At 45.4% G+C, this 15,902-nt stretch overlaps 1 protein-coding gene and 1 pseudogene across 5 annotated transcripts in view; one reads left to right on the top strand and one right to left on the bottom strand.

Annotated features, from left to right (window-relative positions):
- The window catches only part of ASAP2 (ArfGAP with SH3 domain, ankyrin repeat and PH domain 2), a 203,160-nt gene that overhangs the window by 60,170 nt on the left and 127,088 nt on the right, over positions 1-15,902 (top strand). For all 5 annotated transcript variants that reach the window (XM_015111666.3, XM_015111664.3, XM_077960160.1 and 2 more), the window contains exon 2: positions 13,425-13,497. In XM_015111666.3, the coding sequence (XP_014967152.1) occupies positions 13,425-13,497 (73 nt within the window). The remainder of the gene's footprint in view (positions 1-13,424; positions 13,498-15,902) is intronic.
- On the bottom strand, positions 5,256-5,734 carry LOC106992832 (eukaryotic translation initiation factor 1 pseudogene; annotated as a pseudogene).

Raw genomic sequence — 15,902 nt, 5'->3', positions numbered from 1 at the left:
CACCGCAACCTCTGCCTCCCCAGTTCAAGTGATTCTCCTGCCTCAGCCTTCCAAGTAGCTGGGCTTACAGGCACACACCACCACACCCAGCTAATTTTTTGTATTTTTAGTACAGATGGGGTTTCACCATGTTAGCCAGGCTAGTCTCGAACTCCTGACCTCAAGTGATCCGCCTGCCTCGGCCTCCCAGAGTGTTGGGATGGCAGGTGTGAACCACCATGCCTGGCCCATAAGCTTGTAATGTTCTACTTCTGGAGATGGAATTTTTCCAAAAACGATTGCCTTTTTATTTTATTTTGTTGTTATTATTATTTTTGACACAGGATCTCACTCTGTTGCCCAGGCTAGAGTTCAGTGGCACGATCATAGCTCACTGCATCCTGGACTTCCCAGACTCGAGTGATCCTCCTGCTTCAGCCTCACCAGTAACTGGGACCACAGGCACCTACCACCACACCCAGCTAATTTTTGTACTTTTTGTAGAGATGGGGTCTCACTGTGTTGCCTAGGCCTGTCTCAAATGCTTAGGCTCAAGTAGTCTGCCTACCTCAGTCTTCCAAAGTGTTAGGGTTACAGGCATGAGCCACCGCGCCAGGCTGCCTCTGCAGAGCCGCTTTACTTGTGTTTTGTCCTCAGTACTGTTCCTATGCGGGTGGTGGGTGGCTGCACATACACAGGCCAGCTTCCCTCCCTGCTGGCCTGCTGGGGGGCCGCAGGTCTGGGTGCACCTTGTTACCGAGGCTAGACTTCCTCAGCAGAGGTGTGAACTCTGCCAACACCCGGTTCTAGTCAAGATGGAGATGGAATCTGAGAAAGGAATCTAGGAGAAAAATGAAAGAAGTGTTTTCTTTTCTGTTTGCCTGCCCTCAAAGTTGCTACTTTAGGAGCTCAGAGAAACAGTTATTTGTAAGACCAGATTAAGTAGTTTAGTAAGATTGCCCAAAACCACCTCCCAGCGTTCCTGGGAAGCGCCTGATGCTGGGGAGAAAAGCCCCCGGCCTGAGCTGGCAGACCTGCATTCAGTTTTGCCTCTGTCTCTAGCTTCTCTCTGATGGTTTAGAAACGGAACTGAGGGATTCCTAAGTCCCTTTTGCTTCCTGTGGTCAACCAACATGCTAGGCTAATAAATTACCCCTGAAGTTCACTTTCATTTGGGCAACATTTTCTAGTTCTTTTGCCAACTTTAATTTCTTTTTTTTAAAAGATGCTTTAACTTTACTTGTATTCTTAATAATGTATCTTATATATACATACACATAGCATTTAAACCTTTTTTTCAATGAGATCTTTTTTAAAAATTCAACTTTTATTTTAGATCTGGGGGTACATGTGTAGGTTCGCTACGTGGGATATATTGCATGATGCTGAGTTTTGGGGCATGATTGATTCCATCATCCAGGTACTGAGCATAGTACCTGAGAGTTTTTCAACCCCTCTCCACATCTGTCCCCGGTCAAGTAGTCCCCAGTTGCTGTTGTTTGCTTCTTTAATGTCCCGAGTACTCAACATTCAGCTCCCACTTGTAAGTGAGAACATACAGTGTTTGTTTTTTGTTCCTGTGTTAATTTGCTTAGGATTATGGCCTGCAGCCATATCCATGTTGCTGCAAAGGACATGATTTCGTTCTTTTTCATGACTGCGTCGTATTCCATGGTGTATATGTACCACATTTTCTTTATCCGGTCCACTGTTGATGGGCACCTGGGTTGATTCCATGTCTTTGCTATTGATACAAATGGCATTTAAAGAATGATTATGAAGGCCGCATGCAGTTTCTCACACCTATAATCCCAGCACTTTGGGAGGTCGAGGTGGGCGGATCACTTGAGGCCGGGAGTTTGAGACCAGCCTGGCCAACATGGTGAAACCCTGACTTTACTAAAAATACAAAAATTAGCTGGGTGTAGTAGTGCATGCCTGTAGTCCCAGCTACTCAGGAGACTGAGGCATGAGAATCGCTTGAACCCAGGAGGCGGAGATTGCAGTGAACCAAGAATGCACCACGGTACTCCAGCCTGAGCAACAGATCAAGACTTTGTCTCAAAAAAAAAAAAAAAAAAGATTATGAAGCCTGGTTTTGGCCAGCACTCCAAGCGCGCCGCTCAGGCCTGTCCCGTTGTAATGCCCTCAGAGGCTGCTGCTGCCCTGGCTGCGACCCTCAGCTTGCCTCAGTTTGTAGTTTGCCAACAAGGTACATCCCTAAATGTAAACAATTTAGTTTTGCCTATTTTTGAAGTTTTTATACTGCTTGTATTCTTTTGCTCAACATTTTTGTCACATTCACTTACGTTCTGGGGTGAGTTTGTTCTCTTCCGTTGCTGTGTAGCATTCCGTTGTATGAATGTCCGTCATCAGTTTATTCATTTTACCATTGACGTTTTGGTTTATCCGTTAGGGGCTGTTTTGAGGAGTGTTAGGACAGCCTGTCCATGTCTTCTGTTGCAGATGTGTATTTACTCGGAGTAATTTTAATTTTTTAAGATGATACGGCCGGGCGCGATGGCTCAAGCCTGTAATCCCAGCACTTTGGGAGGCCGAGGCGGGTGGATCACGAGGTCAGGAGATCGAGACTATCCTGGCTAACATGGTGAAACCCCGTCTCTACTAAAAATACAAAAAACTAGCCGGGCGTGGTGGCGGGCGCCTGTAGTCTCAGCTACTTGGGAGGCTGAGGCGGGAGAATGGCGTGAACCCGGGAGGCGGAGCTTGCAGTGAGCCGAGATCACGCCACTGCACTCCAGCCTGGGAGACACAGCGAGACTCCGTCTCAAAAAAAAAAAAAAAAAAGATGATACGAAAACGCTCCCTTCTCATTTGTCCTTAGGCACACACTTGCCTCAGCTGTGACTTAGCTCAGATGTCTGTTTGATCTTAATTCTTGGTGACACCTGCTATTCTTCAGGCCTGGCTTTATTCCCAGAAGGAGGGAGGTTCATTATTGCTCTGGCTTTAAACGGAGCCCACAGGTCACAGTGCAAGTCTGTGCTTCCCAAAAGGCTTCTGGAAATATTTGACACTGTCATTAATGCTCTGTGTTACTTTCTGAAGAGTTGAATGTGTGGTGAGACAAAGCTGCCATCTGAATGTCTGTCCAACTCTTCTTGGCAAAGCCACTATTGGGGCACAGACCTGGGTGTGTTTTGTTTTGTGTTTTGTCTACTGTATTTCAGAAATGTCCCTTCTTCTCAACCTGGCCTTTCGTCCGTGGAACAAGGGGAGAGAAGATGGGACAGGAGAGTGGAGCGTGCTGGGGCTGCCTGAGTGCTGCAGGCCTCTGCTCTCCCCAGGGCGGCATCTTTGAGTTTCAAGAAGGAAGCCAGCCCCTTCCCACCCTGCTGGTTCGCATTGAGAACTCAGGGTGCTGGGGACAAACCGGTGCTGTGCTGCCTGCACTGTGGGCTCCCGGGCAGGGTTGGGAGGAGCGGGGTGCAGGGGCTGCTGGTGCTGTGGGAGAGGCATTTTATATGGATCATTGAGGCCAGGGGTCAGCAAACCTTTTCTGTAAGGGGCCAGATACAGTAAATATTTTAGGTTTGGCAGACCTCAAGGCTGCTATGTAGGTACTTACCTAAGACAGGTGATAAATATCTATGAATTTTTTATTAATGAAATTCAAAATATAAAAATAATAATGGAGTACAATTTTTTTGGTAATGCAGGTCTCCTAGGGGGAAGAGAGGAATTATTTTGAGGGGTATAATATTTATCTTAATTAATTGGGGTTCAGTTGGTCTTTCCTGTGACCCTGTTATTGCGTTCATTGGGAATGTTCATCTGGAAACAGCCTTAGCTCACGGTTGGATAAAAGCTGGCCCGCAGGCCCCGTGTGCCCACCCTGAGCCAGGTCATCTCCTCAGATAGTGGGCTTGGCCCGCACCATCCAGCCTGTGGTGACACAGGGTAGAGGCCCCATAGGGTTCTGTGGGGACCAAGAAGAGGTAGAGGAGTCCCCACATGGAGGAGGGTGGCCACGGGGTGATGTTGACGCGGAGCCCACAGAGGAACCATGGCCAGGGCCTCCGTGTGACCCCAGAGGTGCTGGCACCGCCCTCAGGCGGTACAGTGGGGCCGACCAATGAAGGAAGAGAAGCATGGGGTTGGGGACATTCAGAGGCCACTGTGCTGCGTGAGTGGCTGTAGCTCTTGCAGAAGGTAGCAGGGCCTGAGGAACGGAATTTGAAATTTTAGTGAATCTTGACGGAAACATTCCTCTGTGGCTACCCTGTTGGATAGCACAGGTGTGGAAAATGAGTGAACAGCTTTGTGGTGGTCTCTCCTGTGGTGGACTCTTACCCGCACTGCGCGCCATCCTTACTGTCTCCACACCCTGTCCCCGTCCCCTGTCCTGGCTCCGGCTCAGCTGAGCAACAGAGATTGGAAGAGGCCCCTCGGTAACTAGAGAGGAAACCTATAGAAGAGTTTGGGAACTCCAAACAGATGCTTTAAAGTGGTTGAAAACAGTGGTTTTCCTTGGAAATATTTGGGACACATCCCCACCTCTTGTTTTTGTGATAAATTCACTCTGTAAAACTTGTTTGACAAACTGGAGGTCAGCTTCCGCCTGGCCCCTGAGGATTAATGAGGTCTGGCCAGCCGGCAGCTGCAGCGCAGGCCCTGCTCCGGTCTCGCGGTCCGTTCGGTTCTTGCCTTTGTTCGTGGTTTTTACACGTAAGTTCCCGTGAAAGTTGCTTTTTTCCCCACTCCAAGCTAGAGTGGAGTTTTCGTTTGGGGAGCATGGTAGTTGAGTGCCTGGGTCTGGTTAGAATTCTCAGCCTGGTGGGTAGACACCTTTACTTCCTGGAGACTCAAGCTTTGTTATTTTTTGTTACTCTAAGATTTCAGTATTTTTTTTTTTTAATTTTAATTATTGTGGGTACATTGTAGGTGTATATTTTTATGGGGTACATGAGATATTTTGATACAGGCATGCAGTGCGTTATAATCACATTAGGGTAAACGGGGCCTCCATCACCTCAAAGCATTTAGCCTTCTTTTGTGTTACATCTCAATTATACTCTTTTATTTTTAAATGTACGATAAATTATTGTTGACTTCTGTCACCCTGTTTCTATCAAATACTAGATCTTATTCATTCTATCCACCTATATTTTTGTACCCATTTGTCATCCCCACTCCCACCCCAACTACCCTTCCCAGCCTCCGGTAACTGTCCTACTCTCAGTCTCCATAAGTTCATTTGTTTTCGGTTTTTTTTATGGCTGTTTTCAGTTTATTGCATGAAGGAGTTACACGAGTCCAAGTTAAAAGCGGACCCCAAATGGTTACATTATACAAGCTGTGAGGTTTTTAGACTGGTGACAAGGAACAGAAAGGAAATTCTACTCATTGCAAGGAAATCCTTACTTAAGCTACAGTGAGCCGCAAGTGTTTAAACCCCATGAACCTTCAGCTGATCGTCCTCAGCCAGTCCAGGCTCTACGAGGAATTGGCATAATATGTGTTCTTGCGCTGGTCACCCTGTAGCTGAATTACTTCTCCATATTCTGGATGCTCAATTACAGTACCATTGCAGGCAAACTTCTTCTTAAACGCCTTCACTGGTTTCTTTTTGTTGTAATCATCAGTGATCCCTTGGACAGTAGTAAGGGTCTTCCTGCCATTTCTCTGTTGAATTCTTATGTGGATGTAATCCTCAGTGCCAGCGGGAAGCAGGTCATCACCCTTACTTGCATCAGCAAAGGAGTTGAAAGTGGAGGTTCTGGATAGTGGACATACGACACGATTCCCTTTCCTCAATGGAAACGGTCTGCGGAAGGTGGCGGGCAGGGGGTACGGAACGTAGGGAAGCAAGGGGGCTCAAGGGGGAGGCTGCTGAGTCCTTGGCAGTGGCTCAGTGACTGGGGCTGTTTTAATTTTTTTTTTTTTTAGCTCCCACAAATAAGTGAAAACATGGAGTGTTTGTCTTTCTGTACATGGCTTATTTCCCTTAACATAATAACCTCTATTTCCATCCACGTCATTGCAGATGACAGGATGTCATTCTTTTTTATGGCTGAATAGTACTCCATTGTGTATATGTGCCACATTTTCTTTATTCATTAATCTGTTAATGGACACTTAGATTGTTTCCAAATCGTGGCCATTGTGAATAGTGCTACAATAAACATGGGAGAGCAGGTATCTCCTTAGTATACTGATTTCCTTTCTTTTGGGTATGTACACAGCAGTGGGATTGCTGGATCATATCATAGCTCTATTTTTAGTTTTTTGAGGAACCTCCATACTGTTCTCCATAGTGATTGTACTAATTTACATTCCCACCAATAGTGTACTGGTGTTCCCTTTTCTCCACATCCCCATAAGCATTTGTTATTGCCTGCCTTTTGCATGTAAACCGTTTTAACTGGGGTGAGATGATATCATTGTAGTTTTGATTTGCATTTCTTGGATGATCAGTGATGTTGAACACCTTTTTGTATGCCTGTTTGCCATTTGTATGTCTTCTTTGGAGATATGTCTATTTAGATCTTTTGCCCATTTTAAAATTGGATCATTAGATTTTTTTCCTGTAGAGTTCTTTGAGCTTCTTACATATTTTGGTTATTCCTTGTCAGATGGATAGTTTGCAAATATTTTCTCCCACTCTGTGGGTTGTCTTATCACTTTGTTGATTGTTTCCTTTGCTGTGTAGAAGCTTTTTAACTTGATACGATCCCATTTATCTATTTTTGCTTTGGTTGCCTGTGCTTGTGGGGCATTACTCAAGGAGTCTTTGCCCAGACCAGTGTCCGGCAGTTTCTCCATTTCTTATAGGAGTTTGATAGTTTGAGGTCATAGATTTAAGTATTTAATCCATTTTGATTTGATTTTTGTATATGGTGAAAGATAGAGGTCTAGTTTTATTCTTCTGAACATGGATATCCAGTTTTCCCAGCACAATTTATTGAAAAAATTGTCCTTTCCCCAGTGTACGTTTTTGGCACATTTGTCAAAAATGAGTTCACTGCAAATGTAAGGATTTATTTCTGGGTTCTCTATTCCATTAGTCTATGTGTCTTGTTTCTATGCCAGTACCATACTGTTTTGGCTACTATAGCTCTATAATATAATTTGAAGTCAGGTAATGTGATTCCTCCAGTTCTGTTTTCTTTGCTTAGGATAGCTTTGGCTATTTTGGGTCTTTTGTGGTTCCGTATAAATCTTAGGGTTATTTTTTCTATTTCTGTGAAGAACAGCATTGGTATTTTGATGGAGATTGCATTGAATATGTAAATCGCTCTGGGTAATATGGACATTTTAACAATATTGATTCTTCCAATTCACAAATATGGAATATCTTTTCATTTTTTTGGTGTCCTCTTCAATTTCTTATATCATCGTTTTATAGTTTTCACTGTAGAGATCCTTTACTTCTTTGGTTAATTCCTAGGTATTTAATTTTATTTGTAGCTATAGTAAATGGGATTGTTTTCTTGATTGCTTTTTCAGATTGTTTGCTGTTGATATATAGAAATGCTACTAATTTTTGTATGTTGATTTTGTATCCTGCAACTTTACTGAATTTATTTATCAGTGTAACCACCCAACGGGTTCACCTTGCCCGCTGCTGCCTAGACAGAGCTGATTTATCAAGACAGGGGAATTGCAGTACAGAAAGAGTAATTCATACAGAGCCAGCTATGCAGGAGACTGGAATTTTGTTATTATTCAAATCAGTCTCCTGGAGAATTTGGGGATCAGAGTTTTTAAGGATAATTTGATGCATCAGGGCCAGTGAGTTGGGAGTGCTGATTGGTTGGGTCAGAGATGAACTCATAGGGAGTCAAAACTGTCCTTTTGTGCCGAGTGGTTCCTGGGTGGAGGCCACAGGACCAGATGAGCCAGTTTATCGATCTGGGTGGTATCAGCTGATCCATTGAATATAGGGTCTGCAAAATATCTCCAGCGCTGATCTTACGTTTTACAATAGTGATGTTATCCCCATGAGCTCAGAATCTTGCAGCCTCCAGCTGCATGACTCCTAAACCATAATTTTTAAACTTATGGCTAATTTATTAGTCCTGCAAAGGCTGTTCAGTCCCCAGGCAGGAAGAGGGATTTATTTTGGGAAAGGGCTATTGTTGTCTTTGTTTCAAAGCTAAACTATAAACTAAATTCCTCCCAAAGCTAGTTCAGCCTAGGCCCAGGAATGAACAAGGACAGCTTGGAGGTTAGAAATAGGGTGGAGTCAGTGACGTCAGACCTCTTTCACTGTAATTATGTCAGTTATAATTTTTGCAAAGGTAGTTTCATCAGTTCTGATGGTTTTTTGATGGCGTCTTTAGGTTTTTCCAAATGTAAGATCACATCATCTGCAAACAAGGCTAGTTCAACTTCTTCCTTTCCAATTTGGAGGCCCTTTATTTCTTTCTCTTGTCTAATTGCTCTAGCAAGGACTTCTAGTGCTGTTTTTATATATAGTTGGCATAAGACGGTTTCTGGCACTCAATCTTTTTTTTTTTTTGAGAGAGAGGCTCATGTTGTCGCCCAAGCTGGAGTACAGTGGTGTGATCTCCCTGAGGTTCAAGCGAGTCACTTGCCTCAGCCTCCTGAATAGCTGGGATTATGGGCGCACACCACCATGCCCAGCTAATTTTTGTATTTTTAGTAGAGACAGAGTTTTACCATGTTATCCAGGCTGGTCTGTGGAACTTCTGACCCCAAGTGATCCGGCCACCTCGGCCTGCCAAAGTGCTGGGATTATAGGCACGAGCCACTGCGTCTGGCCTAACACTCAGTCTTAAACAGTCATTCTAGCTTCTCGTCCTGACCAAGTTTAATTTTAATTGTCTATAAATATGCACCATAAGGAAGGGTGTGTTTCTGAATAGGGAGGTAATTGCTTTTCCTGCTTGCAATTTTAATTAAAAATTACCTCTTCCACCTACCTCACCTGTTTAACAGATTGTAGAAAAGCAAGTTTATGCACTCATCCCTGAGTTCAGGAAGCACTACTTCCTCTTCAGTAACAAAGGTACAAGATTCCATATGGTGACCTATTTTTTCAAGAGTTTTATGCAGTAAATGATCAGGGAGGGGTGTGTCCCATGACATAATATGGGAGGAAATTTGTCAGAGTTCAACTGTGTTATTAAGGTATGTTGCCTGTGATCAACCTTTTACATTGAAGTTTACCACTGCTTCCAGTCCCATGTTTTGTGTTTTCGTTGTTTTTTTTTTTTTCTTAAAGAGACAGGGTCTGTTTGTCACCCAGGCTAGAGGGCAGTGGCGCAATCATGGTTCACTGTAGCCTCCAGCTTCTGGATTTAAGTGATCCTCCTTCCTCAGCCTGGGATTACAGGTGTGTGTTCCCATGCCCGGCTAACTTTTGTTTTTATTTTTTGTAGAGACAGGGTGTCACTATGTTGGCCAGGCCCGTCTCAAGCTCCTGGCCTCAAACATTCTTCCCTCCTTGGCCTCTCAAAGCGCTGGTGTTATAGTAGATGTGAGCTACCGCATCCAGCTTAGTCCTTGTGTTTTTAGCACAGTTGACCCAAACTCCTGTAGACACAAGGTCACTCTGTCATCTGTGGGAGTATCAGAGGCAGGAGGGCTGGAATCTGGTTGAGAGAGGCAGCACAGATCTCCCTGGCTGGCTTTTCCAGAACGGCTACTGCCCAGCTTTAGCCCCGAATGGCTTTTGAACCATGGGTTCCAGCCAGTTCCCTCCTTCTTTGCGTAGCCTCTCCCTGAATGCACTTCCTGCCTGTCCTGATCCATTACCCTCCCTGTGGCCTGAGTAGCCTTCAAACACAGCTCTCCCCTATCCCCTCTGGGTAGCACTGTTGCCTGGCACTTGAGCCCCTGCCTTTTGGGCTCATTGTTCTTTCCTGAGCTGCTTCTTGAGTCCTGTTCTGTGGCAAGCTCTCTGGTAGGCACTGGGGATACAGTGAACAAATATCAGTGACTGACCTTAGAGGAAAGCATTAAAAAAACTAAAAAGAGGTGGTACGATTAATTTTGTTGATATTTTCTGTAACCTAAGATGTCTACAATATTGTTTTAACGTGACACTTAGCCACATTTCAAGTGCTCTGTAGACATGTGCTGGTAGCTGCTGTAGTGGACGGCGCAGGTCTAGAGGCAGAGCTGGACAAGTTCAAAAAGCAGTTCTGTGCATGTAGTAAGTCCTGGGCTCCTGTTTTCATTGTTAATTTGTGTTTTTCTAGGGGTTTATCTTTTGCAAGATTGTGAATTCCAAGAAGGCACAGGCATTGCCTTGTCCTGTTTTCCTCACCATTGTGTCAGTACTACCTTGCAGGTAGAAGGTGATCACGCCATTTTATCCGATGAAATGCTAAGCACAGGGCATTATGGGAAAAGCTAAGATGAGAACCTGCCACCCTGTCGTGGAGGTGGGGAGGCATCAGAGTCCTTCTCAGGAGGAGGAGACCCCTCTGAACCAATGAGTCGGGTCAAGAATGATATTCTCAGGAGAGAGGAGTGTGTGCACGTGCTGGGAAGACAGCAGGTGGAGGGGGAGCCACAGGTAGCTCGTTATGATGGAAGCTTGGGGTACATGTGAAAGTGGGGGAGAATGTCAGGCACTGACGCTGGAGAAGCAGGCAGAGCTCAGATGATCAGGTCTTTAAAGCTTGCTAAAGTTGTTATTCTGAGAACACTAGGAAGCCTTGTGTAGTGCCTGGGCTGGGACCTGCCCCTCAAGCCTTCCTGTGTCGTCTTTTTTTTTTTTTTTTTTTTTTTTTTGAGACAGAGTCTCACTGTGTTGCCCAGGCTGGAGTGCAGTGGCACGATCTTGGCTCACTGCAACCGCCATCTCCCAGCTTCAAGCAGTTCTTTTGCCTCAGCCTCCTGAGTAGCTGGGATTATAGGCACCCACCACCACACCCACCTAATTTTTGTATTTTTAGTAGAGACAGGGTTTCACCATGCTGGCTAGGCTGGTCTCGAACTCCTGACCTCAAGCGATCCGCCCGCCTCGACCTCTCAAAGTGTTGGAATTATAGGCGTGAGCCGCTGCGTGTGGCCTCTTTCTTCTTTATTCATGAGGTGTTTTCTCCCTTTACACTTCCTGGCCCATGGAAGATGCTTAGAATGGTGGCTGACTTCTAATGCTTCCGGAGAACCTGACAGGCTGGCATTGGTGTCTTCCACTGTCTGTGGGGAGGCTTAGAAAGAGGAGCGGCTTTTATTAATATTATGAGTGTGGATCAGATCCTGCTGTAGCCAATGGCAAAGCCTGGGCAGGCCCAGATTCTGCAAGAGTGCTAGGCTGCACGGTCCCAAATCAAGTGTGCTTTTCAAGAACGGCCCCTCACCTGGGATAGGGAACTTTGAGCTCTGAGGAGCACAGTGAGCTGACACCTCTGTGTGTGAGAGCTGTGCTCTCTGACCTGTGGTCTAAGCTTCGGGACCTGGTGTTTCTGGCACAGCCCTGAGCACAACCTCAGTCTGCCCACTGGTGCTGGCTGAGCCTGGCCTGGGCCCTGCAAGTCTGTGGCTGGCAGATTGGGGAGGAAAAGTGGTGAGACTGCATGAGAAAGAGAATTTAATTGTGATTTTCCTGAGTTATTTACCATTTCCAAATCCCCTTTTATATCTTGAAGGAAGGTAGGAATGGATCAGAGATGACCACTTGGGAAAATACGAGTTAACTCAATGTATGAAATCTCAACTCATCTTGTATCAGTGACTCTCTGCTCTTTAGTATGGCAGAAAGGAATGCCTTTTTTATTTAAATAAACATTTTTAGTTTTAGGTTCACAGCAAAAATGGATGGAAAATACAGAAACTTTCCAAATACCCCTGCCCCTTGACATGCATAGCCTTCTCCATTATTAACATCCTGCACTACAAGTGGTACGCTGGTGACCCTCAGTGAACTGACAAGGACACATCACTGTCACCTGTATCTTTACTTCACATTAGGGCTCACTCTTGTACATTCCAAGGGCTTGGACAAATGTGTAATGACATGATTATAACTTCTCTTTGTATTGCAGCCACTCCGTCAAATGTCTGGTGCCTTGTGATCATTTTTCCATTTAAAATTGTCAGCACTAATCATGTCTGTTTTTAGCATCCAATAAAATTATCATCGTGGCATTAGAACTAGGGCTTACGATTCTGCTATTGAAAACTGGTTCAAAAGGTGATTTCAGGAAGGCTGGAAGTCCGGAATCTATTGCTCTGAGGAGCTGTGCTGTGTTTCGGATGATAGGTCATTGCAGGTTTTTATGATCTAAACTCACTATGGGGTAATAATGAACACTCAATAGCAGTGGTTATTATGTGCCAGTAGCTGTAGGGCAGGGTGCTTCCTTTAGTTTTTATAGGATAGCCTGTGATTGGCATCACTATCCCAGTTCACAAACGTTCTCTCCCTCCAGTCACAAGTCACCCTTTGCTTTTCTATGTTGTTTAAGTGGGTTAAAAGGACTTTTTACCCAGCATGTTGGGAGACTGAGGCAGGTAGATCACCTGAGGTCAGGAGTTTGAGACCAGCCTGTCCTACTTGGTGAACCCCGTCTCTACTAAAAATGCAAAAATTAGCTGGGCGTGGTGGCGTACCCCTGTAATCCCAGCTGCTTGGGAGGCTGAGGCAGGAGAATTGCTTGAACCCAGGAGACAGAGGCTGCCGTAAGCCGAGATCCCGCCACTGCACTCTGGCCTGGGCGACAGAGCGAGACCCTGTCTCACAAAAAAAAAAAAGAAAAGAAAAGAAAAGAGGACTTCTTACCTTTGTATCTGTTGTGAAAGTCAAGGTGTAATTAAATTTCCAGGTGTGATTAGTCGTTGAACAAATACTGTTTGAGTGTCTCCTATGTGCTGGACATTGTGAGTGCCATAGACAACTGCCGTGTAGTAGCTGCTCTATAAATACTTGCTGAATATTATATATGTGAGTGCCTCTATCTAATTATTCAATCCTGCAAAGTGGGCATTGTTCCTGCTGGTTTCTGGAGAAGAAATCTGAGGCTTGGGAAGCAATAGGACCCGTCTTCTAACATAGCTTACAAGCTAATGATATTTGGATTTTTTAAAATCCAGAGTGGGGTTTTCTACACCTTGTTAGGGCTCTGTAGGGGGAAGGGGCGCAGGCACGGTGGGAGTCCCTGGCGGGCAGGCACATCCCGGAGCCTTGCTGGTAACCAGGGAGAACTGAGAGTTCGGCTGGGGTAACTCACTTCACTGCAGAGCGCGCCCAGCAGGTGCTGTGGGCAGGAGACAGCTCGCATGCTATAGGAGGAGGAGTTGGTTTTCAGTAATTGCAACAAACTTCTGCTTAGTGCCATTTGGAAACCAGTCTTCCACACCACACTGAGGGCTTGTCTCCCAGAAACAGGTGCAGACGGACCTGGCAGAGGCAAGCAGGGCCTTCAGAGTGGCACTCAACGTGGTGCTTGCTGCTAGTGTGGTCTCAGCACAAACACGGTTTAATGACGGTATTCTCTACGTTTCAGGCTTTGGACGTGGACCGGATGGTTCTTTACAAAATGAAGAAATCCGTGAAAGCAATCAACAGCTCTGGGCTGGGTGAGTATGCATCCTTCCCTAGGGGTTTCTGTGTGGAAAACATGGCATTTGAAGTCCTGGTACCATAATATTGATGACCATTAACAAATGAGCAGCCAGACTCCTTTTTCAGGGCATGCAGATCACAAGTACGTTTTGTTTTGCCAGTTGTCTGATTCAGGTGTGGGATGTCATCCCCCGTGCTGTCTGTCCCACGTTGCGCTTCCTGTTTTCTGGAGCACAGTCCTGTGTGTACCCACTTTGTCAGCCTGGCTGATGGGGACCTAGATTCATTCCTGCCTCTGTCATTTGGTTTTTGCTGTTAAGTGTGTCACAGTGCCCTTTCCGTTTCTCTCTTATCCAGTCTTGCCTTTTTTAGTGTAGGAAGAAAATGAATAAATAGACAAACATAAAGTAATATTTCATCTAGATTTACACATATATATATTTTAAACTCATGCAACTTTTGGCTTAAAGATGACAGGTAGGTCACCTGTGGCATATCTTCCCTTGTACAAATCCTGCGAGTGATAGAAAATATTTTTTAAAAGCCGTTAAGTGACTATATAGTTTCATTCAGCAACAAGAAGGTGGCAGCCTTGGGGGACTAGAAACTGAGGAGTCCCTGAGAGACTGAAACGGGGCTGATGGGTTGCTCAGGGGAGCTTGCCTGCTGCTCAGGTACAGATAGAGTTTGGGTGACAGGGTGGGAGGAGGAGGGACCTGGGGTCTGCTCCCGTGGAAGTACTCAGGTCCCTTCATCTATACTGTGTCCCCTCACCCTCATGGTGTCTTTCTTTAGTGAAAGGGGTGATTGGAGCAGGAGGACAGGAAGTGCCTTAGATGGTCGTGGTGTCAGGAGGGAAGGGAACAACCTGGAAGTACACATTCCACCTGCCCACCCCTTCCCCCCTCCCCCCACAGTTACAATAGGGCGGGCACAAGCTCTAGTTGCCGCTCTTGACTCTCCCCCCATGAGAGCTGTGCCAGCCACAATCGGGAAGAATCTAGCAGGAAATCCCAAGTGCAGGATGATGTTACAGTTGAGCATTGCCAAGTGTATTTAGGAACGAATTTAACAGAAGATGCACGGGAATCCTACATCAACAACTACAAAACGCTGCTGACCAAAAAGAAAGAAGACCTGCATGAGAAATATGTGATGCACGTGGGTTAGAAGAGTCACCACTGTTAGTGTCAGGCCTCCCCAAACTGATCTGAAGATTCACCCCAACCCCAGTCACAATTAGAGCAGGGGAAATTGACAGGCCTTTTCTAAAACTGATACAGAAAGTGGCCATCTGCCTCTAGCTTTTTTGCCTGGGTTAAGTGTGGGGCAGGGAGCAATAATGATAGTTTTGATTTTTTTGAACACTTACTATGTATCTTGTGCTTTCTGTACATTGTGCTAATCTTGTCAACAACTGATTCTCCTTATACAAATGAGGAACCTGCAGATCAGAGAGTTCATGGTGTTCCCCAAGTGTCTGTGCAGCTGGAGCTCAGACCCTGATGGTCTTACTGCTGTGTCAGGGTTGTGTGCAGTGAGTGGCCCTCTCAGTTTCAAAGCCACCATGCCTTCAGTGTGTCTTGTCACACGAGTGACATCTTGAAGACTTCAGTGAGTCGCTAAGAAATGGTACGCCCAGTTTCGTTGACAAGCACCAGATTTCGAAAAGTATCTAGGAAGATTTTTTTTTTTTTTGTACTGCGTTCACTTGGACTTTTTGAGTTTATAACTTGAGGGATATTTGATATTCTGGTCAGACTAAAAAATGATTTTATAGTCATATGTTGAAAAGGCTGCCCTTATCAGAAATAAAAATGAAATAATCTGCTTCTTGTGCAAACACTGGCTGTGTAGCTGCTGCTAGTCTGGAGGAGGGACTTGTGTGACTCCCAAGGCTGGCCCAGCAGCTAGCGGTGCAGCTTATAAACAGACCTGCATTTGAAGGGAGAAGGCGCTAGTGCCCCAGTGTCAGGAAGCTGGCCTGCAAGAGTTTAACAGCACCTCTGTGTCATTTGCCTTGCTGACCCATATTACTGAGCGTGTACCACAAACCTCATTCCTATTTCTGCCCACCCCCCAGCGTTGTTTCCTAAAATGCAGCCCCACTGGTGTTACTTCTCTGCCTAAAACTCTACAGCGTTTTTTCATCACCCTCTTTGAAGTTGGTGGAAGTCAGTTCCAGAGCATGGGAGAGAGAAGGAAGGCCTCTTGTGGGCTTTAGGATTTTAAAGCAATTGGGATAAAGATGGTTCTCTTACTACAGAACCATGCAAAGATTTTAATGTGCTAGTAATGTGGATTGTGAGTGGTTATCGGCCTTAATCCTTTCCCAATTCATTTGTCTATGAAACTGTCCTGCCTCCCCTGATGACCCCACTGTGAGCCTCAGGTGAGTAAATGCTGCAGAACACCAGAT

The sequence above is a fragment of the Macaca mulatta genome, chromosome 13 (assembly GCF_049350105.2).
Source record: "Macaca mulatta isolate MMU2019108-1 chromosome 13, T2T-MMU8v2.0, whole genome shotgun sequence".
Taxonomy (NCBI): Eukaryota; Metazoa; Chordata; class Mammalia; order Primates; family Cercopithecidae; genus Macaca; species Macaca mulatta.
Note: the sequence above shows the minus strand (reverse complement) of the source record. Positions and strands in the feature narration are given on the sequence as shown.